Below are 23,546 nucleotides of genomic sequence, written 5' to 3'. Positions count from 1 at the left end.
ATGAACCGTTCCCTGGCGTTCCAACCAGCTGTGCTGCACTTCCATTCGTCCCATCTGCTGAGGACGATACTGGGGCCCAGTACTTGTCCCTTCTCAGTGAACTGTGTGGCTAAGGGGGCAGGAATTACTTCCACCTGACACATGAGGAAACAGGCACAGACTGGCTAGGGCGGCTCGGCCTTGACGTGGGAAGGACAGAAGACACCCCCGCGAGTCTCGTCTCAAAATATTTAATTTTGTTTGAAAAGGATACATTCCCGGCTTCCCTCCCGCCACGTCACTCGGGCCCACCAGCAGTGGCACACTCGCACGCACACACGCACATAAGGCCAGTGGGCTACGCTCCGCATCTGCCCCCCCCCGCCGGCTGGGAAGAAGGGGTTGCGCCGTGCTTCCTTCCCCGACACGGGTGAAGGAGAGAGGGGCCTGCTGGAATGCCAGCTCCCGGGGGAGGGCGCAGAGCCCCACACACTGTCACATCACATGCACTTAGAAAAATAAAACCAAGTGGTGCTCTGGCGTCCCCGACACTGTAAGACAGCAATATCCACCTGGAAGTCATCTTTGCCATTTTCTAGAAAAATTTATTGCACTTAATTAACAGATGTTAAAGGAGCTCTGGGGTGGTGGGGCTTTGCCATGAAAACCAGGGGGCTTTGAGCCCTTTGCTCCCAAGGTCCCGGATGGACAGCTGCCCAGCACAGAGCGGCCCTTGTCAGCTGGCCCCCTCGCCTGCTACCCCACCTCTGCCTGGAGGACTGCAGACGCTGCCTGCCAGGGCCACAGCAGGTCCCCCCTGACCAGGATGATGCTTACCCAGAGTCAAGGGTCACTGCTACGTGCCTTCCCCAACCTCAGGCCCCAGACAGGCAAACCTTTCGCCTTGGGCCAAGGGTAAGAGGTACCTGGGTCCTGCACAAGACTGCTGGCCACTATGAAAGCTCTTCCTAAATATATATATATTCTATGTCTAGATATACATTTATTATATGCATATTCTTGCAACATTCCAGCTCATTCATGATTTGTCTGTTTGGAGGTTGCAACTGAGGCGAAAGGGGGCGCTCAGGAAGGGATGGCCCATCCCAGCTCACTGCAAGCCCAGGGAAAGCCACTCGCACTGGCATCTCTGTCTCTGGTGCGTTGCAGAGGATGTCAAAGACGTGAGGACAGGAGCCTCAGTTCTTGGCCGTCAGCCCTAAGATGGAGAGGGCCCGGCAGGGAGTCAAGGAGACTCCCAACTTCACAAAGGAAACTGAGGAGGCACCACCTCTCCCCCAAGGACTAAGAGGACACGCTTACCTGAGCACCCTTTTCCCCAGCAATGTCAATCTCCATGGACCTCTCCTTCCTGTCCCCGCTGGACTCCTGACTCAAAGGGGCTCTTCTAGAAGAGGCCAGCAGCCACGCTCTTTCCAAGTGAGCACTTTGGGAAGGAACCAGACACCCACTGCCTGGGGTCGGGGTGGGGCCAGGGGGGTTGGGGGAGGTGCAAGGGGAGGGCACCCAGACAGGCAGAAGGTGGGACAGAGAGAAGAGACAGCAGGCCATCACCCCACCTGCTGGGGTTGGAGAGTGTACACCACCCAGAAACTAAATGTCCATCCCTTAGAGGGAGGGAAAAGCCCAAGAAAACACAAACCATACACTTTCTGGCCAAAGAAAATGAAGAGCTTTTAAGCTGGTGGCTCTTCTCTCAATAACAAAATGAGAAGTGCCCTCTGGGTGGGCGGCCAGACCAGAGTGAGAGTGCCCGGGCGGGCGAGCTGCCCAGGGCAGGACACGGACATGCTGGACGCAACTGCCCTGCTGTGGTTGTAAGAGTGAAAAGTGTTAACATGATTTTCATAGAACCACGAAGTCAAAGTCGGGGAGGGAGGGGCACCGACGTCCCTCAGCCTTGGGGACCCTTGTCAAGTCCCCCGGAGAGGGGGGGGTGCAGGTCCCTGGAGGGCCATGTGTTCACCTGGTGTGTGGTCCACGGCCAGTGGATGGCTTCCCCTGCTCTTAACATCTGTTATAAAAAGTCTTTAGGGGTCAAGGCCCAGGACTCGGAGCCACCACTTTAAATAAAACCAGTGGTGAACGTGACAAAAGTGTGCCTGTCACCTCTGACCCCTCCTTACCACAGGCTGCCCGCCCTGAGCAAATAAATACACCCATCTCCAGGTGCCCGGCTGACCACAGCGAGCAGAGGGTTCCGCGGATGTCCGTAACGAGTCTTCCGGGCAGAACCGAAGGATGAGTCCAGCCGGACATGAGAGGAAGGAGCAGCTGCAAGGTGGGCCCCTCCACCCACGTCTTGGCCAGGCCTGCACAGCTGGCCGTCTCCTAGGACCCGGATGGAGGGGTTTCTAGCCTATGTCCAAGTCCCAGGAGCCTGTTCTTCCGTATGAGCTGGGTGGGACCCGGTGATCGGGGCCCTGCCCAGGGACGCCCTCTAGGCTGCTCACACATGGGTGGATCCTGAAGTGAGAACCGGGAAGCCCTCTTCTGCTTTTCGGGGAGAGCAGGCTCAGGCATGGCCCGCATGAGAAAGCAGAGCAAGAAAGAACGGGAGCTTCTAGAGAAACATGCCCGGCTCTCCACCTGCGGTGTTGGGGGAGGGTGGGAGGGGGCCGTGGAGGCCAGTTATCTGAACACCATGCAGAAGGTGCGTCCCCGCTCCAGGAAGTTAAGCTTCCCAGATGAGGGGACTTTTCCATTAAAATCCAAGATCTGAGCTTGGTCACTGGGTGAAGAAAAACAGCAGGCCCAGAGGCCCAGTCTGGTGGGACAAAGGAGACTCAGGCAGCCTCCATGAGCGCCCCGGAGAAGAGTAGATGAGCACGGTGACCAGGGTGCAGAGACCACCACCCTGGGAGTCTCTCCCAGCAGTGGATGGAACACACAGGGAGCCCTTCACCAGGGCCTCCTCCTCCCAGGCCTCGAGCCACAGAGAAAAGGGGTGAGGGAACCAGGAACGGCTGGGTGACCTTCTGCTGTAGGCCCAGATGCAAAGGTCATCCCCGGCTGCGTAGAGACCACGCCCCCATGGCCTGGTGCCCACACGGGCGCTACAGAGGAGCTGGCATGTCTTTCTACCTCTGAGGAAGATGGGAACAGAGGCTTCTCTCTCTAAGACTTTCTGGGGAGGATGACAGACCCGCCCTTCCTGGAAATGCGCCCAGCTACCTGAGAAGATGTAAGGGCGACAGCCATCACCACTCACTCTGCAGATATAGGCCTGGTCCGGCCCAGGATGGAGAGGGAAAGTCACGGAAGCCTGGGCCCCCTGGGAGAGGAGAGCCCGTGCTCCGAGGTCCCCTTCTGGGCCAGCTGTGACAGCCAAGGACAGAGACGAAGGCTGATTCACCGCCTCACAGATGCTCTTGAGTCCCGCCAGGGAGGAGGCCGGCCCCCAGGGAAGTCGCCGCACTGGTTGTGTGTGATAATGAAGCTTGAACGTGAAGGCTCCGGGGCAGGTGCGGCACCATGCGCCCACGACGAGTCATAAGTCTCCACGCGGGGGTGGGTTTCAGGGGCCCCAGGCAGAGGTCCGAAGTGAGGCAGCGCCCCGGCGGGGGTGCGTGTTACAAGGGCCCGTACTTGGTCTCATACTTGGACACGATGGTCTTGCACTTGCCCACCTCCTTGCGCAGCTCGGCCACCTCCGTCCGCAGGGCCGTGTTCTCCTTCTCCAGGAAGGCCGCCCGGATGGTGATCTGATTCTCCTTCAGGCGCCGGGCGTCCCGGGACCGCTTAGCCGCCACATTGTTCTTCTTGCGCCTCGTCCAGTACTTCTCGTCCTGTGGGGAAGGGTCTTTGGTGGGTCTCTCCTCTTTCCCAAGAGAGAACCCATCCCTCCCCTCCGGCCAGCACTCCACCCCACCCACACTGATTCCTCTTTTAACCCACATGGTGCAGCTGGGACCTGGGGACTCCCAGGGGCCCAGCCCTTACACCCAGGGAGCGTTACCCACAGACCCCACAGAGCCCAAGTGGGACCACTGGCGGAAGGGCGGGCCTTCCTCTCTCCAGTGGTCTCTCTCTGCTCCGATACACAGCGCTGTCTGCACTCCTGCCTCACTCAGGCTGTGGCTGAGGGTCTGTGCCCTGGCTCCAGTTCCCGGAGTTCACATCTTGGTTCTGCCACTCTCTAGCAGTGGAACCGAGCAAGTTCCTTAACCTCACGATGTCTCCCCACTTCGTCTTTACAATGGGGGGTAATTACAGTTAACTACCTCACAGAGTTGGCTGAGAATTAGAAGAGTTAATATGTACAAGGTGCTTATACCAATGCCTGGCTTATAGTAAGGGCCCCATAAAGGTTTTCCATTTTCATTGTTATTATTGTAAAAGCCTCAGAAACCTCTCAAGAGGCAGGTATGGTTATTCCCATTTTACAGGTGAGGAACCTGAGGTCTGCCTGACTCTATAGCTTAGGTGAAAAGTCCCTTTTCTGAGTTTTTCATAGTGGGGAAGGGAAAAACGACAAAATCCTCCTCTCCTCCCAGTCCCATTGCAAAGAGCCGACTCAATGGAAAAGACCCTGATGATGGGAAAGGTCGAGGGCAACAGGAGAAGGGGACAACAGAGGATGAGATGGTTGGATCACATCATCGACTCAATGGACCCGAGTTTGAGCAAGCACCGGGAGTTGGTGAAGGACAGGGAAGCCTGGTGTGCTGCAGTCCATGGGGTCGCAAAGAGTTGGACACGACTTAGTGACTGAACAACAACTCCCATCCCAGCTCCTATAAAACCATCAGCTTGAAGGCTGCTGGCTCATCCCTGGCATGGCAATGTACAGCTATCTTTCGTCCTTCAAAGTGAGGGCTTGTTCAGTCCCGGTTTCTGTGGCCGACTGAGCTCTTGTCCAAGGGCTGGGCTGAAGCCAGGGAAGTGGGAGCACGGGCATAGCCGGCAACCAGAATGGAGAGAGACGTTGCAGGGAGTCAAGCTGGGGCCAAACGCCACCCAAATGCCTTTCTCTCAATTGGTGCAGGATGTGGCCCAAAGCTCTGAATGCACGCCTTTCTCGATGTGTCCCCAAGGAGGGTGGGTCCTCCCGGGGAAACTGAATGGAAATTGGGGAAAGCCCCTTGACCCCTGAGCCCATGCGGCACCTTCACTACTGCAGATGTACCAAGTTACCTTCTGCTCATCAGGGACAAAGACCTTCTTGGCCTTTTTGATCATGGGCTGGGGCTTCAGGTCCTCCTCGGCAAACTTGTGCTTCCGAGGGTTGAAGAGCTCCCCGCCGGGCACGCTGGACAGGACCAGGTCGGCAGGGTCAGGGTTGAAGTTCACATCTACCTCCACGCAGTTGGGGTCGATGGGACTGGGGGTCTCCCTCTCCTTTTCCAGGGAGGATTCTGAAAGACAGAGAGGCAGGTGGTCCTGAAAAAGCCTAGACTCACTGAACAGCCAAGGCTCACATCACACACCCAGACACCTACTTGAATCTCAAGGTCACAGAAGCTACTGCTGCTTGGAAGGAAGAAATACTCTAAGAGCACTGGCCCCCCCAAAGCCAGACTGGCATATGTGATTCAATTCAACAACACAAACACGGGAAGAATTCTTCCCTTTAGGAACAAAATGCTCAAAAGGAAACAGGGGCCTTCGAAAAAGACAAGATTTTCCAATTGTTTTCCCCCCCCAGAAATGTTAAGCGAAACATTAAATCATTATACCCCCTTAACTTCCTGTGGTTTCAAGTTCTCAAGTAATGAGAAACAGCTGAATCTCACCAGGAACTATAATGGTTTAGGGACACAGACTGAATACTGAAATGGCTTCCATTTCTGAATCCCTTGAGACGAATCAGTGGCTGTGCTCTTTCAGTCTCTTGACAACTCTGAAAGGGAGATAGCTGTTAACCTTATTTTATAGATGAGGAAACCAAGGCTTGGAGAAATGACAAGGTTTTCCTAGGGTCACATGCATGGTAAATAAACTAAAATTTAAGTCTGGCCAAAAAAAAAAACAAAAAGCAAAACCCTATTCAAATCTTATGTGTTATTAGGGATAAGTTATTTTTTAAAAATCTATACTTTTGGCCTACTTGCTCAATGCTATTTATAAGAGGACACAAATAATTATTCAGTCAATAGATATGTTATTAAACATCTACTATATGCCAAGGACTGTCCTGGCAAATACAAAGCAGTGAACAAAACAAAAATCCTTGCCTTCATGGAATGTTATCCTATGGGAAAGGATGACGTCACATAAGATAAATTACAAACATCCATACAGGAGTGTTGGATGCCATGTGGGTGTCTGGGAGAACACTTCGGAAAGAGTGAACAGCAAGTGCATGGTCTGCGCACAGGCAAGTACTGGGAGGCTTGAGAAGAGCAGAGGCCATTGTGGCTGGGTGACTAAGAGGGAGGAGTAACAGGATGGGGACAGAAAGCGTAGGACCTTTAATCCCAGTAAAGCAGTGGTTCTCAGTTGGGAACAAGCTTGTTCTGCAGGGGACATGTGACCCTGTTAGGGTGGAGGGGTGTGTTCCACTGGCATCTGGTGGGTAGAGGCAATGGATGCTGCTAAACACGCTGCAATGCAAGGACGGCCCTTCCCCAACCCCAGCAAAAGCTATCTGGCCTGGACGTCAGCAGTGCCACTGATTCTGACTCTCCCCTGAGGTGAAAGAAGTCACTGGAGGGTTCTGAGCAGAGGTGTGACATAATCAGACATAGGCTTTAACTGAAACTACTTGTATCCTATCAGACAGGTTAATTACAAACAGGGCTGAGTGTCAGAGGAGTGAACGGCCAGGGACCAACATGGTAACTATAGGAATAAACAACCAACGGCGAGGTACCAAAGCCTGGCAACTAGACCTCCCCTGTACTGCTGGTGGCAGTATAAATGGCAACAGCCACTTTGTATCCTATTTGGCAACATCTACAAAAAGCTGACTGGGTGCAACTCAGCTTCCCTTCCAAGGAGTATTCTGAAAGACAGAGAGGCAGGTGGCTGAAACAATCTAGAGTGAGTCTAGGTGCAAGTCAGAATCCTTCCCATCGAACACTGGGTATCCGATGACTCAGCTGCTCTACTCCTCGGAAAATGCCCAACAGAAAATGCATACAGACTCACAAAATAAGAATTAAAAAAAAGAAGACTCACACACAAATATTCATGGCAGTGCTATTAGACATAACCCCGACCTGGAAACATCTCTTGTGTCCATCCACTAAAGAGTGGGTAAAAACTGTGGTGTGGTCATGCAATACAACTTGGAGGGACTTCCTTGGCTGTCCAGCAGTTAAGACTCTGTGCTTCCACTGCAGGGGGCACACATTCGATCCCTGGTGTGGGAACTAAGATCCCAAATGCCGCATAGTGAGGCAAAATAAAACATGGAATACCATTCAGCAACAAAAAGTGAATACAGCTCTGCTACAGGTAATAACATGGATGATTTTCACAAACGGAGCTGAGGAAAGAAGCTAGTCACAAAAGAATACATACTACTTATGTCCTTTCTACAGAGGAACTGAAAAATGAACTGTTTCATTTCTACCACATGTATAACTCTTCAGTATAAGTCTTACTTTATTTGTATCACGGTTTTTCTGCCACAGGAGTAGTCCATAAATATGTTCTATAAATCTATTTTTAGTCACTGATGCCCACATGATTTATATGTTACTATAAAGCTAGCTATAGGAAGCTATAAATGTGAACGTGTAAATGTAATTAATTTATAATTACTTAAAAAAGAAGAGAACATAATATACAGTTCCATTTACAGAACGTTCATCTATAAACAAAATGAATCTCTGGTGATGGAAATGAGGATGGTGATTACCTCTGGGGAGTGAGGACTGAGTGGGGTCAGGAGGAACTTCCAGAATACTGACAGTATTCTCTGCTCTGATTGGGTGGTAGTTACATAGGTGGGCTCACTCTGAAGATTCATCAAGCAGTACACTTATGATATGGGCACCTAAAAATCAGAGGGAAATTCCACCTAGGTGGCCTCAGGTGTAAGAGGGCTCATTTCCAGCTCTGTCCCCTACCCACACACGGAACCAGCCTTTCAGGACAACCTGACCAGCACAAAAATGAGCTGCCTTCAAACAAGAATTCGGCTGGAATCAGCTGAAGCCTCTGAAGCTGAATGGTTTATAGCAAAGAAACAAGGGACAGAGGAGCATGTTAAAACGCAGTAGAGGGATATAACCAGAAAATCCAGCATGTGTGAAACTCTACAGGACAAACAATTCAGCTTTCTCAACAAACAAACCGCAGAGAAATAAAAAGGAAAGGAGACCCCACAGACTACAAGAGATTTAAGACACGTAACTAACTGAAATGTGTGGGTCTCGTTTGGCTCCTGATTCAAGCAAACTGTAAAACAGTAACGTTAATGAGACAACTTTTTGGAAATTTGAGTGCTGGTGGATTTACTGTCAATTTCAGATGTAAAACTGGTATTTCTGTTCTTAAAAAAATCCTTATACTTTACATATACATTTGATTGAAAATAATCAGAGTTAGGGGAATGAAGGAGGTTATAGAAAACAAGACTGGTTATGAGCTAATTACTACAGAAGCTGAGTGATGGTTACTGGAGGTTCATTATAGCAGCCCTTCATTTTCATATTTGAACACTTTTCCATTATAAAAAGAAAAAAATAGAGCATGAGAATTCCTTGGGTGCAGGTTTCCTGGGTTGCACACCAGCTCCTGGGGTCTTTCCCAGGAGACATCAGCCTATACGCCTTGAACTGAGCCTGTGGAAAGCTTCGCAGAGCCCCTGAAACAGGGACCACGTCCGCTCTGATGGGTTCATGACTCAGGGGCATGAAAACCAACCAACTGGAGGTAAAACAGAAAAAGGACAAGAGGATGAAGCAGGAATCCCAAAGACGGTATTGGTCCTGGCAGTGGCAATGCCTTCCTAAAAAGTCAGACATCCTGGGTTCAAGTGCTGCCTCCACTTCCCATCAGCTGTGTTACCCTGGCCAAGTGACCTAACGTCTGAGTCTCCTCACCTATAAAATGAGGATAACAGGGGACTTCCCTGGTGGTCCAGTGGCTAAGACTCTATACTGCCAATGCATGGGTTTGATCCCTGGTCAAGGAACTAGATCCCACATGCTGCAATTAAGAGTTCACGTGCCGCAACCAAGACCCAGTGCAGCTAAATGAATAAAATAAGATGGGGATAAAAGTATCAGTCTCATAAGGAGGTTTTGTGAGGATTATGTGTTAGTGCCTGGCACAGAATAAATGCTAAATAAATATCTGCTGTTGTCATTATTATTGCCTGAGCTTCCTAAGAATCTGAGGCAAAGTGCACACAGCAGCAGAGAGCAGTACTGTGGAGAGGCAGGATGGCACTGCTAACCTGAGAAGCCTCCGACTGGGACTGCTCACTCCACTGGGCTGACCATCTGCAGCAACCAAAGACAGGAAGGCTCTGGCTGCCGCTGAGGGGATGGCTATTTTTATCTCCAGCCGTGGGGGACTGTGCTGAAGGGTGGGGGAACAGAGGGCTTCTGCTCACGGTAGGTCCAATGGGACCACGCAGCCCCCTGGGAAGTGGATCTCCTTGGATGAGGCAGGTGGCCCTGCCCGAAGGCTCATCACCAACCTGTGCTGGACACGGTTTCCGAGGGCTGAAAGACGGCGGTGGAGGAGGATGGTGGGGACGCCGTGGAGGAGCTGGCTGACTCCTTCCCTTCTAGCTCAGCCACCGGCAGCAGCAGGTTCTGCACCAGGTGGGTGGGGCTGGCGGGGATGCCATTCTCCAGCAGGAACTCATCCAGGTCCATGTACTCCAGGTGGAAAGACTCGCCATCGTACGGGATGGTTTTGTCCCAGATGGGCGGCATGAGGGAGGCTGAGACGGCCATGGTGCTGGCTGCTGCAGCCTCGTCTTCCTCCAGCTTTTCCTTCCCCTTTTCCTTATCTGCAGACACAAAATCTGTGATGAGACATCTCTTGAGAGAGTAACTCAACCCCAGGAGGCACGTGGTGAGCCTCACAGGGCAGAGCCAACTCTCTCGGAGTCCTGATCCATCCATGCATGCATTTCAAGAGCCCACACTATTCTCCAGTTATAACCTGGTCCTCGAACCAGGACCACTGGTCTTCTTTAGAGATAGCAGCAAACCCTCATGTGCTGCACATCCATGCCTGGGCTTCCTAGGATGCTTGCATCAGCTCTGAGGCCTGATGTAGTCCCAGCGTTAATTCAGAATGGGCTGTGGGATTAGCATCTGCTGGAGAGAGGCTACCGGCGGGGGTCAGGAACGGGGTTTCTGACCCTTCCTTCTATCTTAGGAAAGGGATGACTCCTCAAGCCAAGAACTTGCTTGTTCTTCTGTCCTGTCCCCACCCTGCCTGCCACCCACTGCAGTGATGTGTGACCTTAGCCATGTTATTTAACCCCTCTCCACTTCAGTGTCCTCCACTGTAAGTAAGGATAAAGCTCCCTCTTTGGTGAAGACTAGAGGTAACATTTGAAAGTGTCTTGTAGAGCTCCTGGCACACCCCAGGCATTCATTATTACAGTGAGCTTGCTCAGGGAAGGGATTGTGTTTGATTCATTTCTAGATTGTGGGGACCAATACAGGAGCAGGCAAGACAGCAGACCCCAGGAAGATGAGTATACTGAATGAAGAAGGCTGGGTTTGTAAATAGAGAGGGCCTGGAGCTGTCTTTTCAGGACCTTTTTCAAAGCAACCATTTCCAGAGACCATTTGCTTATCCCTGAATGAGCAAAGACTTAAGCCAGGTTTTTTGTGAAGAAAGAGACGCATGGAGCTGTAGAAGAAAGCATGCTCCCATTCAAAGCAAAACTAATCAATCAGTGGGGACATGAACCCACCTAACTGTCTCAGCTCGAAAGTTATACATGTGGATGGATATCCAAGAAAGGGCAAATTGAGAAAAAAAGAGAAAAATGTGACAAGGTTGGAGGAAAATCAGAGTGACAGGGACGCAAATGAGAGAAGTGGGAGATAAGATCATGACAAGCTCATAATAGGTTTTCAAATTGAGGGCGACAACTTTGAACTCTGGTTTCTGAAATGAAACAGAAATCAAATACGATTATGTTGGAAGTAAACCAGTCATGCATGGACTCCTAGACCTCAGACAGCCAAAAAGCAGCTTGTTGGTTCAATAAAAATGGACACACCCAGTGAAAAGGTGGAGGTTGTGACAAACAGAATTTGGTCATGGCTACTAATACAAAGTAACTTGAATTCTTGCAACTGCCTTCTGTACCAGGCTTTGGTTTAAAACCAAACGGGAAGTAAGAAGCCAAGCTTTGGTGGGCTGGGTGGGCCAGATGGCCTCCCTGTTCTCCTTCCCTGAGACACTGACTCGACATTCTGTTCAGAAATGACTGAGATTCCTGCTGGGTGGGGGTCGTGGGGATTAAAAGAGGCAGAAGACAGGAGACAGAAAGACAGCCATACTGGAAGACTAGTACCAAGTTCCAAGGTTTGTCTGGCCAAAGCAATTAAGCACACTGTTAAACAGTGTTTCTATAAGATGGAATTTTAATTGTAGGAGATGTTCAGCAGTGGTTACCAGTGATACAACATAAGGGCTGGTGATGTGACCTTAAGGAAACATCCTCACCGCTCTGAGCCTCTGCTTTCTTCATCTGAGAAATGGGGTAATACCATATATGATGGCTGCAGAAGACTAAGTAAGATTATGTCAGTGCTCTGGAAGAATTCTGCAAATGTAGTTATTATTATGGATGGTTATTATTCGGTAATCTGACAGAACCTGACAGATGTGCACACCTGTCCTGGGGCAGCTTGCCTCAGCACCAGATTTGGAACAAAGCATTGCCTTAAAAATAAACAGAAGGGTCTGTGCATATGAGGTCCTGAAGCAGAAGGAGAGAGTCTGGCCTCACCTAATGTGCTGAAGCTATTTATAACCCGACCGTGATAGCCATAGGGATGGGAATCTCAGAACACACCCAAGAAAGGAAGAGAAATGGCATTTTTAAAAAGAAAATGAATTCCCCAAGACTGGTAATTCACAGAAGGCCCATTCCTTCCCAAATCCCTGAACGACACCAGTGGTTCTCGGAAATTCAAATCTCAGAAGATTGAAAGCATACCTCAGTGCACACGAACCTCCACTATAGGTGCTATTGCTGCTGCTCCCTGAACCCCATGCTCTCAGACCAAAAACAAGGCCAAACTTGCTTTCCACAAAGGCCCCAGGGACCTCTGCGGCCTAGGAAACAAGACAAGGGCTTCCCAGGTGGCCCAGTGGTAAGAATCTGCCTGCCAGTGCAGGAGACACTGGAGACCCAGTTCGATCCCTGGGTTGGGAAGATACTCTGGAGGAGGAAATGGCAACCCATTCCAGTATTCTTGCCTGGAAAATCCCATGGACAGAGGAGCCTCGTGGGCTACAGTCCATGTGGTTCCAAAGAGTGGGGGCTTGACTGAGCACACAGAGCAGCAAACAGGACAAAGACCAGCCCTGCGGCCTCCAAGTCCAGGGTCAGTCCCAAACAACCAGGGAAAGGGCCTCAGTGGCCTTTTTCTGACCCTCATCCCTCTCCCTTCATCCCAATCTGCCCCTCAGAAGGCACCTCCCGTCTCTTCTCCTGACACCCCCCTCCACCTCAGCAGCAGCCCTGAAACTCATTTCCAAGAAATTCCAGTGAGGACCCAGAACCTGGGGATACTCACACGCAGGGAAGAAGGCAGGTCCTTCTCCCAGCGGGGAGGAGGACGGCCATAAACGAAAGCAGTTCGCTACGGTATATCAGGGCATCTCAAACTTTAGCGGACTGTGGAATCACGGAAGTGGGGTGGTGCCCCTTAAAATGCAGAGTCCTGTCTCTGAAGCCGCAGATCCAGTGAAGGGTGAAGGGTGGGGCCCAGAAATGGGCATTTTAAACAAGCATCCCAAGTGATTCTGATGCAGGGGTCCCCAGGGCAGGCGCCCTGGAGCGTCACTGAAGTAGCTGCTGCGACCCCCATCAACCTCCTCGGTAACCCCTTCACGTCGCGCGTGCTCCGGACCCTCCCCAATGAACCTCCTCCCCACGACCCCACCCGACTGCCTCCCTCCCCAACCCTTCCCCACTAACCCCCATGTGACTCCTCCTCTCTCAGCTCATCCGCGACCCCTTCCTACCCCCTTTCGCCTCGCCCTCCCGTCCACAAATCCTTCCTGGCCCCATCCCCCAGGCTGGACCACTTCACCCGGACCTCCGACCTCACCGGCCCCGCCCTCACAAGGCCCCGCCCTTGCAGAAACCCCGCCCCCAGAAGCGCGCGGACCCCCACCCCACCTCACCCACCGCCGCCTCCCCTCACCGAGGCGCGTCTCGCGTGGGGGGTTCTCCATCAGCTTCTTGAGGACCAGAGGGAAGGAGCCTGGCAGGCCCCTTTCCCCGGCTGCGCGCCCCGGCCCCGGGCCCGGCCCCGCCTGCGGCTCTACAGGCGGCTTCTTTCCACCGCCCGCGTCGGACATCGTGCCCCGCGCTCGGCTCGCGCGCGCCTCGCCTCGCCTCGCCTCCCCCGCCCGCCTGCCCGCCCCCCAAGATGGGACGGGGCCGTGCGACCCGCCGCAGCTGCCGACACAGGCAGCTACTGCGCAGGCGCGCAGAGGCCCCCCCACCCCCCCCGTCCCCATCCATCCCTACACCGCAGGCGGACAGGCTCTGGCTTATTAATTATTCATAAGGCCAGGCCAGCGTCCCCGGATGGCGGTCTTGGATTGGCCCATCCCGCGAGAGGGGGCGGGAGCAGGCGCGGCCTTCCAGATCGTGATTGGCTAGGCCGCCCCTAGGGTAAACGCCACACGTGCGGGGCCAGGTGAGAAGCAGGGCCGCAGGCCCCGCCCCGTCCTCCTCGCTGTCACCTGATTGGCGCCTGCCGAAGTCTGGGTCTAGGGGGCCCTTTCCGGCGACAGCCACTGCCCCTCAACCTGTGCTTTCGCCTTCGCCGTAACCCCTGCCCTTCTCTCGGACCACTGTAACCGCTCCCCCTTCCCTCGCATCCCAGTCTCGCCACCTTCCGGACGCACGACCCAGAGGAGGCGGGGCTGGCAGCGGCCATGCTGGTGGGGGGTAGCCTATCAGAGAGACCCCTGGGGTCCCCGCGGCCGTTTCCCCCTCCTCGCCCCCCTCCCCTCCGCGGGTCACGTGGAGCTGCAGCCGAGTCCCGCGGCGTGGGGAGCGCGGGGAAGAGGAGGAAGGCGCGGAGCAGCCAATGGAGGGCGAGGGGCGGGGCCCGGGGCGGTGCACGAGGCGCAGCACGTGCGGGGCTGCGGCGGGGAGAGAAGGGGTGGGCCTTTCTGTTCTGGGGACTCTGCCCAGGGTCGTGGTACCGGGGCTCACAGCGCAGCGTTTACCCTGCCTCTCCCCCAGCCCGCGACCTAGAGGTTGGCCGAGGGCAGGGCCGGGGACGGCGATCTGCCCGCCCGTAGGGACGTAGGGACGGACGTAGCAGGCTTGGCTGCCGCTGAAGATGGTATCAGATTCTACCCCCTGATCCCGGGTTTCTGGTGCGGGCGTGGCGGCCAGATAAACACTAGCGTGGAGGGCGCATTCTTGAGGCCGCGGGTGGAGAGAGAGGGCCCTGGGCCCTGAGCCAGGGCGGGAGTACGCGCTTCCGTCCTCGCGCTTAACTAGCCTGTGACCTTGGGAAAATCCAGTTGCTTCACCCGAGCCTGTTTTCTCGTCCGTAAAATGTAGGGGTTGGGCTGGATAAATCTCAAGTCCTAAACAGCTCTGAAATTCTGTTCCTCTCTAGAACATTCCTTTCTTTTTCCTAGGGAAAAAAAAAAATCCCACAAAATTCCTCCCTCTCAAAATATATGCAAATACTTCCTAGGAGTTCATCAGGAAACGCGTACAAATGTCAAACGTGAGGTTGGGTGGTGGACACATGCTGAGTCCTTCTAGGAATCTGCTCCTACAGGTCACCCAAACTTTGTACCTCTTGATAGCAGGAATCATACCCTGCTTTGAACCCAAACAATACTAGGTACTCCCTGCCTGAGAGGGCAGGGACTTTGGCTAATTTGTCCCTATGAGACCAGTGACTTTATTTGTTCCTGTGAGACCAGTGACTCTTGCCTTCCAGGAGCGAGGCTGCGAGATGCAGGGCACAGTCCTTGATTCATAGAGTAGGTATGTGACCGCGACAACCAGCTAGCTGAAAGTTGTCAGCCTGATACAATCAGTACTGGGAGTTGAGGAAAGAGGCTGGGTGCCTGAGCAAGCCTGGAAAGCAAAAGATTTGAAGGAACTCCTGATGGTCGCGGAGGACAGGTGATGGAGCCTGACTCCAAAATTCAAGTTCTCATAGCCTCACTACTTAAGACTATAATCACTTTCTGAGTCTGATAGCTCCAGCCTGTTGCTCCATCTCTCCAGGCCACCTTTCCTATTCTTTGTCTGAGAGAGATGGGGAAGGACTGACCTTGTGAGGCTACTGTAAGCCAGTTCATGTAAAATACACAATTGTATTTGTTTTGTTGTTTAGTGGCTAAGTGGTGTCCGACTTTTGTGACCCCATGGACTGTAGCAAGCCAGGCTCCTCTGTCCATGGGGTTTCCCAGGCAAGAATCCTTCTCCAGGGGATCTTCCCGACCCGGGGATTGAACCCATGTCTCCTACATTGGCAGGTGGATTCTTTACCACTGAGCCACTAGGGAAATCCTAAAATGCACAATTGCAAACATGCAGTAAACAAGTCGTTTTCATAGCTTTGCTACCCTTGATGGGTACAAATCCACTGCTTGATGTATCCATTATCCTAGAGGCAGGTACAGTGCTCATGTCACTCTCTGTTTACTGAAAGTACTAAATTATGTACAGAACATCTGTTGTGTTGCAGAGTTGTTATTAGTGGGAATTCTCTTTGTGGCTAAACTAAGATATCTTTAGGATAAACTGACCTAGAGGTTTTTAGAAACAAATTTCAAAGGACAGTCTAGGGAAATCGATTAAAGTATGGGGAAAAAAGTATGAGTTTAAAAAAGACAATGGCTAGTTTGGCCAGGGAGAGACTTACTGGATTACTGTTAAATGTATATTTTCATAGCTAATATGACACTACTGAAGGGGAAAAAATTCTAAAGGTATTAGAGGAGGATTTATAGTAACAAAACAGTAGCAAGCTGTAACATTTGTTTATGACAAAGGTGGTATGTAGTATGAGATTTTAGATTTAGGGTTTTTTTAAGATTAAAAAAAGTTTAAAACATTTTTTTAAATCCTCAGTTATTCAAAAGGGATAATACCCACTTCATTTACCACCCAGCCTGGAGCAACTGATCTAACAGGCAAGTGGCACTGGTAAGCAGGTTAAGAAGCTGGGTAAACAGGTTAGGGCTTTAAAACTTTGTTCTGATTTAGTCCTCTGTTCATTTACTGACACTCCCCAAAGAGGTTTTTTCCCCTGGATAACCACAGGGTAAATGGTGTGTCACAAACACCGCAGGAACGTCATAAACATGTTCTCTCTCGTGCTTACTTGCAGGCTGGGGGGTTAGCCACGCTGCCGACTGGCAGGATTCAACAGCACCATCCAGGAGGCGGGCGCCATTATGTTCATGTCTTCATTCTCCAGCGGATCCGAGAAGACCCACAGCATCCTCTCTCCGCCTTGTCTCTTATCAGTAAAGTGGGAGTAACACTGCAGCCCCTCCTCTTAGAGGAGGAAAACGTGTGAGAAGCAGTTAGCTAATTTCCACAGTGTTTCATAGTGTTCCATAGTGTAATTTCCATAGAGAGCCCTGACAAAGAAATAAACTCTATGAAAAGAACATGTTGTTACATGATTAAGATGTTAAAACTGTGAAGTAGCACCTTTGTATTCTAAAGTATTAGGGTTTCAGTGCAGCAGCTTCTTGAGGAAGGTGGGGTTCCTGGGGCAGCGCTGACTTTGTGGGGATGAGATGCAGGCCTGGGTAGAGACCCTCCTCAGTGGCTGCCTGACCTCCTGTCCGAACAAGTGACTTCTGCTGCCTAAGTCTCACGTATTTTTCTCTTGGAAACAGAAATGAATCTGCCTACCTCACAGGGTGGCCATGAGGATTACGTGTGGGAAGCAATGTCAAGTGCCAGCCTGAATGGTGTATGGCATGGATTGTGTGGGCCTCCACCCTTCCGCTTCATTCAGGTTGTGTTGGGTGAGGAGCAGGATTCTTTGAGCTGGGGGACAAGGTGGGTTCTAGAGTCAAGAGGGATGTGAAATGTCCATTTTCCAGAGCTGGTCTGGCTTTAAATTCTACTCTTGCTAACCAACCCAAGTTAAAAATTTAATTCAATTGAACATATGCAGAACAAGGGCCTCACATGAAACCATTATGCCAATTTGGGTCAAACTTGAAGCTCAGAGGAGCTAAAACTCCAGCATGAGAGCCTTTGGCCAGATACCCCATAATGACCTCTTTGGCCTCATAGTCAGCGTCTTGCAGGACAGTATGACCCTCTCTCCTGACTTACTGCAAAATGTGACAGCCTGGTGTCTGCAAGAGCAGGACGATGAGAAGGCTTCCACTGAGCACTAACAAAGGCCAGTTATCTGTGTGCTTTGCGATCCCAAATGCAGGAGAGCACAAATCTTTGTTCAGGGTAGTCACCCAATAAATATTTGTTGGCTCACTTTGCTGTTGGTGCCAGTAAGAGGGCTAACAAATCTTTCCAGAGCTAGGTCATACACATTTGGAACATTATTAACACTAAATAACACTCGTTGTGTTTAATTCACAATCAAACCTAGAATAGTAAATAAAACCCACCCTTACAGCGAGTCCTTCACCACTGGCCTTGCCAACGACTGCCTCCTCTTCAGCCCACATACCTGTGGCTGCATAGTTCTGGGCCGCGGTTTGTACCGTGGTCTCAGTGTGTTTTAGGGGAGAGGTGATGGGTGGAGGCCCTTCACCAACTCTTGCCCATCTCTCAGTACTCTCAAGAGTACTTAATTTCCTGTTTGGCTTGCATTTTGTCCACTGCCCAGCTTAGAAATATAGAATGATATCCACCCTAAGAGTTCTATTTCCAAAGAGAAGCCCTTACCTCCAGGCTCTGCCACATCCCAACAGCTACTTTCTGACAGCTAAGGGTTCTCCAGTGGAGGCGGTGTTGGTAGGGAGTAGACTCTGGAGCTGGAACGTGTAGGTCTGATTCCTGCTTGAACTACTTCCTGTGTGACCTTGGGCAAGTTACTTAACCTCTCTGAGCCTGAGACGGAAAGGAGCAGTTCAGGCACACTGCTGAGAATAGCACTTGGGAGCATAACACTCACTCACCTGAAGTTTATCTCTGACTACAATCCCATGTTGGGTTGTCCTGGCAACACCCCATTCCCCCCAACCAGCCCTTTCCCCAAGAATAGTTGGGGGGAGGGTGGGACCTTGTAGTCAGGGAGAAGATGGTCTCACTCTTCTTTATGACCTTCAAGGCCCTGCAGTCTTTCCCCTTGCGGGTCTCTCTAACCTCACTCTTCGTTCTCTCCTGATTCACCTTCTGCAGCCACAGTGGCCTTTTATTCCTCAGACACGTGTCGTTCTTGACCCAAACAGGGCCTTTGCAGGTGCTGTTCCCCCAGCCTGAAAGTTCTTGGTGTAACTGGCCGTTCCTCACCCTCCAGGCCTTGGCTCAAATGTCCCCCCCTCAGAGAGGTTGGCCCTGACCCTCCTGATTGCTGTCTCTCTCCCCACTGGAATGCAAACAGCGGCGAGCAGGGGAGTGTTTGTCTCACTCACTCCCATGCCACACGTTAGCAAGCGCTCAGCATAATGAATGTTTGGATGACTGGGGAGGTGCTGCCCTGAGACGTGGTTCCGGAGACCCCAGGGAAGCCTGCGGGTAGGGAGGAGCCTGGAAGCAGGCCAAGCTGGGTTGGAGCCCCTCGACAACTGTGTGGCCTTCCCGTCTCTGAGCGTCAGTCTCCTGGTCTGTCGAATGGATAATCACACCTCTCTTGCAAAGCCGTTTCACAGATGGTAATATAAAAGCACTGAGTATAGTTCCCAGCCACACCTGGGAAACAGGGGCTGTTAGAACCAGGATTCATTCCCTTAACAACCTAGCCTTGGGACAGGCCCATTAGGATGCAAAAGTCATCTGGATTGCTGGACACTGCTGTCAGTGTCTGGCACTAGGTGAGAATGAGTTTCTCACATTTCTCTGATTGGTGTTGGGTGTTGGGTAGGGGGACAGGTAGAGAAGAAAGGTAAGCCCCTGACACGGGAGGTGGAGAAAAAGCTGGCCTGCGTACTGGCCCTGTGGGTAGCCAGTCCTCTGAGTGTGTTTCCTTACCATTAGGAGATGGTAGCGAGGGTTAGGGGCTTCCCAAGTGGCGTGGTGGTAAAGAATCTGCCTGCCAATGTGGAAGATACAAGGGACACGGGTTTGATCCCTGGGTTGGGAAGATCCCCTGAGGAAAGAAACGGCAACCCATCCCGGCATTCTTGCCTGGAAAATTCCATGGACAGAGGAGCCTGTTGGGCCACAGTCCATCGGGTCGCCAAGAGTCAGACACCCTGAGCAACTGAGGACAGCACAGCACAGCACAACCAGGATTAGAGATAACACGTGCAGCACATGTAAGGCCACTTCTCCAGGCTCCTTTTCCATGGAAGCACATTTCATGATTTCTTGCTCTGGTTCGCCCAGGCTGGGAGTGGAGGCGACCACATAGACTATCACTGAGGCCAAGCCCAGGACAGCCCAGGCTGCTCTGAGTCCACCCTCTCCCCTGCTCACCTCAATTCCCCAAAGGGAGGTTACCCAGACCCCTGCTTCTGCCCCAGCAGCTCCCATCGAGCCAGCTCAGCTGGGCTGTCCTGCTTGGCACAGAGCTGATGGCACCGTGACCCTAGGAACCTCAGCACATGTTGCCATGGAGACAGCCCTGCATGTATGCCCACAGCCTTGCCACATCCACTTCTTTCCAGGAGAATATCCACGGAAAGGAGGGAGTGAGGGTCAGACAGCAGATGTGATGTCCGTGGAAAGAGCCCAACCAGGCCCAGCTGCTGTTTGTCTTTTGCAGAGAAAATAGAGCAGCACTTCACAGTTTGCAAACGCTTTCATCTGGGATATGTCATTTAATCCTGGCCACAAGCCTGTGAAGCAGGTATTCTTTTCACAGATTGGGGATGGAGAGAGGCATGTCAGGGATAACTGCTAGGTAGCCCACAGTGATTCCAGTTAGGAGCTCCTGACCTGGGGACCCCGCCTTCCCAGCTCAAAGTGAAGGCCTTGTTCCACCTCTGGTGTGCTTTCATGCTCTGTGGTTTCCTGAGAAGGAGGCCTGAGTGACCAAAGCTGGCAGAAAGATGAAGTGCCGGCCTCTGAGCACAGCCAAGGAGTTGGGGAGTAAAAGTGCTAACCATGTGGTTTGAGAAGCTGTGTCTTTCTGTAAACTGGAGAAGAAAGTGGAGGGTGAGCAGTCTGGAATGGAATGCCTCCTGGGAGAGGATCCACAGGAGAAAAGGCAAGCAGGGGAGCAGGAAGAACAGTCCTTAGGGATCAGGGCCCACAGACAGAGGGGAAAGTGAGTCAAGGCTTGGGGCACAGATCTACTCTCTTGCTGGGCAGAGATTTCTCTGCCCACAAGAAGGCTGGTTGCCTGGGTGGCCCAGAGTGACAGGCCATGAGGTGGTGGTTGTAGCCTGAAGACAAGGAGACTGGAGCCTGGTCAGCTCTGTTGGAGAAAGTCTGCTCCCCCAGGAAGTTGGGGAGGGGGAAGGGAGGCCCAGGGACAGCAATAGCCAGAGGCCCCACGGTCGGGGTTCAAGGAGCATCGTTGAACACAGTCTGCAGGGCAAGCAGGGTCTTATGAGGGCATGGTCTCACCATCCCCAGGACTCTCCTTGGATGTCTCCTCCCTCTGGACCCCAGGTGTGCTCTGCACGTGACCCATGATCCCCATGTGAGCTGAAGAACAGGAGGCAACCAGACCTCTGTCATCCTCCTCCCCGGGGGATTGAAGTCAGCATGAGGAACGCACACAGGGAGAGAAGCCCCTTCGTCAAGAACTTTTAAAGCACAGGTTGTTCCTCAAACAACTCGGGTTTGAACTACACGGGTTCCACTTATATGTGAATTTTTTTCACTAAATATATACAGTACTACCCAATATGCGGTTGGTTGAATATGAGGATGTGGAACCATGGATCTGGGGGTGACCATAAAGTTACAAGCAGGTTTTCAACTTGGGCCCTAACCCCCGAGTTGTGTCAGGGTCAAGTACACTTTTTCCATGCTGGCTGGGAATTCCAGCTTTGATGACCTGTGCCCTGTCTTCACCAAGGTACACTGTCTTCAGGTGGATACTTTCATGAAAGATTTGGGGAGTCTGGGAGCTTTGGAAAGTGGCGACAGCAGATGGAGGGCAGTATTAAGAGTGAGGTCTTTGTGGGGTGTACTGGCTCCCCTGAGTCTCCAACCCTCACTCTGTCGTTTTATCCACCCGTCGGCATCTCTCAATCTGTCAGGGTCTCATGCCGGACCCTCAGTGAGAGGCCACGTAGAGACAGGAGGTGGTCTGAGACTGATCCGTCTCCCATGGACCAGCCCAGCTGTACCAGACCCACCGTCCTCCATCAGTTTGCCAGCTCTTGACAAAGCTCTGCCTGAGACCCTGGCGAGGGGGGATGGGTTTCTGGGCCTGGACTTTGCCATCCACAGTGACTGACAGGGACATTCCCCAGGGCTCTGGGGACCCGGTGGGATCCAGCAACCAGCAGCTGCTGCCATACTTCATAAGCCTTGTTGCCCTGGTCTGAGGAGCTGCACCCTGAGTCGCCCCCAAGAACCCTTCCCTGCCCAGGTGGGAGCTGTCCCCGCAGACCCACCAGCAGCCCAGCTTCCCCCTGTGCCCGCCCTGGGCCACAGGCCCACTCTGCCTTCTCTAGCGCTCAGACCAAGAAGGGAGCCCTTCACATCCAGACGTCCCGCCTCACCTCCCCACGCGGGACATTTAGGGATGGCAAGAACAAGTCAGCCATGGTTCTTTTCCAGGCCAAGCTGTGAGTTTCTGGAGGGGATGGGCTTTCCAGCGAGCAGCCAGGACACTAAGTGCCAGGAAGGTGAGGTCCAAGGGGCCCAGAGCTCCATGGGAGAGAGCCCACAGGGGATCCTGCCACGGGCTTTAGGCACTGCCTTCCTCCCTCAGGCGGCGTCTCCATGCTCAGAGCCTGCCACCCTCCTTTCCTGAGCCTGGCTCCCTGAGAGGCATGTCCAGGCAGGGGCTGTGGTATGCATCCTTGGGCCCCAGAATTTTGGAGTGGGCTAAGGGTCCCGCGGAAGGGGGGCCTGCGGCCCAGCCGGGGCTGCCTGGTGATGGGGTGCCCGCAGGGGAAGTGAGGTGTGAGCAGGGGAGGGAGAGGCCTGAGAAAGGTCCCCTGAGGGGCCACCTGGCACTCAGGTCAGGCTCTGGCAGCCGGGGGGAGCTGGGCTCCATTAAAGGCACCCCTGGGGTTTGAGCGATGAGGACCTGACGTCTCAGAACAGAAGAGATGAGGGGAAATATTTGTCGGGAGGGAGTGCCCCGAGCAGGCTGGCCCCCAGAGTTCTCGTGGCTCCGGGGTTTCTCAGGCGGGACTCGGGAGACACCTGGTGCTGGCTGCCGGCTCTGCCCCTCGTCCACACCCTGCTCCACAGGCTCCCTCGCCCCGTGTTTTTGTCTGTGGTATCCTAGGAACCAGGGCTTCCAGCCTGTGGTCCTGTTACATAACAGCCTCCATCCCATCACTGGGTCCAGCACCTCCAGCGAGCAGGAGCTGAAGAAGGCGCCCAGAGGCCAGCCTCTCCTGCAGGACACAGGCGGCCGGCCGCCCGAAGCCACAGCTTCTGCTGGTCCCCTGCACCCGAACACGCAGAGGGTGGACGTAATAAGCCGTCAGCATCCGGTGTGTTCCTTCAGCAGGGCCCTCTGGTCCTGTCCTGGTCCCGCGTGAGCCCCGCACCTGTCAGTGGCCGCATGCTGGCCACAGCTTCCCAGGGCCAGCAGGCCTGGGGGGGCATCCCCGGAGAGGCAGAGGCCCTCCCACCGTGACCCTCTCTGCACCCCGGGCCTTCCTCGCCCAGGGAAGAAGCCAAGGGCAGACCCCTGCTAAGGACCCTCCCTAGCCTGGAGATGCCTGTCTGGCTACGGTGCCCGCGGCAGCCCCCACCCCTCGGGCACCTGGGTGGCCGGCCATTGCAGACCACCTCCGCTCCTACCTGTCCTCTTCTCTGGCCAAGGCAAAGAGTGCTCGAGCAGGGACTTGAGGACCTCCGGCATGTCCATGGCAGGGGCTACTCCGATCCGGTCACAGCTCGACATGGCCCGGCGGGATGTGCTTGCTGGGGGAGTTTAGAAGCAGCTGGAGAGGCAGGCTCTGGTCCAGGGAGAGCCGCAGGCTCTGGAGGCAGGCGGGGCGGGAGCCCGAGGCAGCCAATGGGCAGCACGGGCCCCGGCCCGCCCGTACACCCCCGGCTCGGCCACCTGCCAGCTCTGGCTGCAGCCAGGCCTTCCCTTCCCGCTGCCTGGCAGGGCGGGCCTGGCCCGGCGCCAGCATCAGCACGTGGAGCCACAGCGCCA

The 23,546-nt window shown here is 53.2% G+C and overlaps 1 protein-coding gene across 2 annotated transcripts; it reads right to left on the bottom strand.

The window, feature by feature from the left end:
- Positions 1-270: 270 nt before the first annotated feature.
- On the bottom strand, positions 271-23,288 carry TEF (TEF transcription factor, PAR bZIP family member). Of its 2 annotated transcripts, none has more exons than XM_068970432.1 (4): positions 23,186-23,288; positions 9,599-9,916; positions 5,137-5,357; positions 271-3,788 (listed from the first exon to the last, which is right to left on the bottom strand). In XM_068970432.1, exons 1-4 carry the CDS (start codon positions 23,286-23,288, stop codon positions 3,573-3,575), a joined length of 858 nt encoding a protein of 285 aa, XP_068826533.1. In that variant the 3' UTR covers positions 271-3,572. The 2 variants fall into 2 exon arrangements, with proteins under 2 accessions (XP_068826533.1, XP_068826532.1); XM_068970431.1 differs by lacking the exon at positions 23,186-23,288 and adding an exon at positions 13,311-13,467.
- Between the last annotated feature and the right edge of the window lie 258 nt (positions 23,289-23,546).

This window comes from Capricornis sumatraensis, chromosome 4, assembly GCF_032405125.1.
Source record: "Capricornis sumatraensis isolate serow.1 chromosome 4, serow.2, whole genome shotgun sequence".
Taxonomy (NCBI): Eukaryota; Metazoa; Chordata; class Mammalia; order Artiodactyla; family Bovidae; genus Capricornis; species Capricornis sumatraensis.
This window is presented reverse-complemented; position numbering and strand designations above follow the sequence as displayed.

Excerpts from the sequence above, each read along its gene's own strand:
- TEF (XM_068970431.1), bottom strand. The coding sequence starts at position 13,467 with ATGTCCGACGCGGGCGGTGGAAAGAAGCCGCCTGTAGAGCCGCAGGCG. Across the intron at positions 9,917-13,310 it reads CCCACGCGAGACGCGCCTCG|ATAAGGAAAAGGGGAAGGAA; the intron begins GTGAGGGGAGGC and ends TTGTGTCTGCAG. Across the intron at positions 3,789-5,136 it reads TTGTCCCTGATGAGCAGAAG|GACGAGAAGTACTGGACGAG; the intron begins GTAACTTGGTAC and ends CCTTCCCCACAG.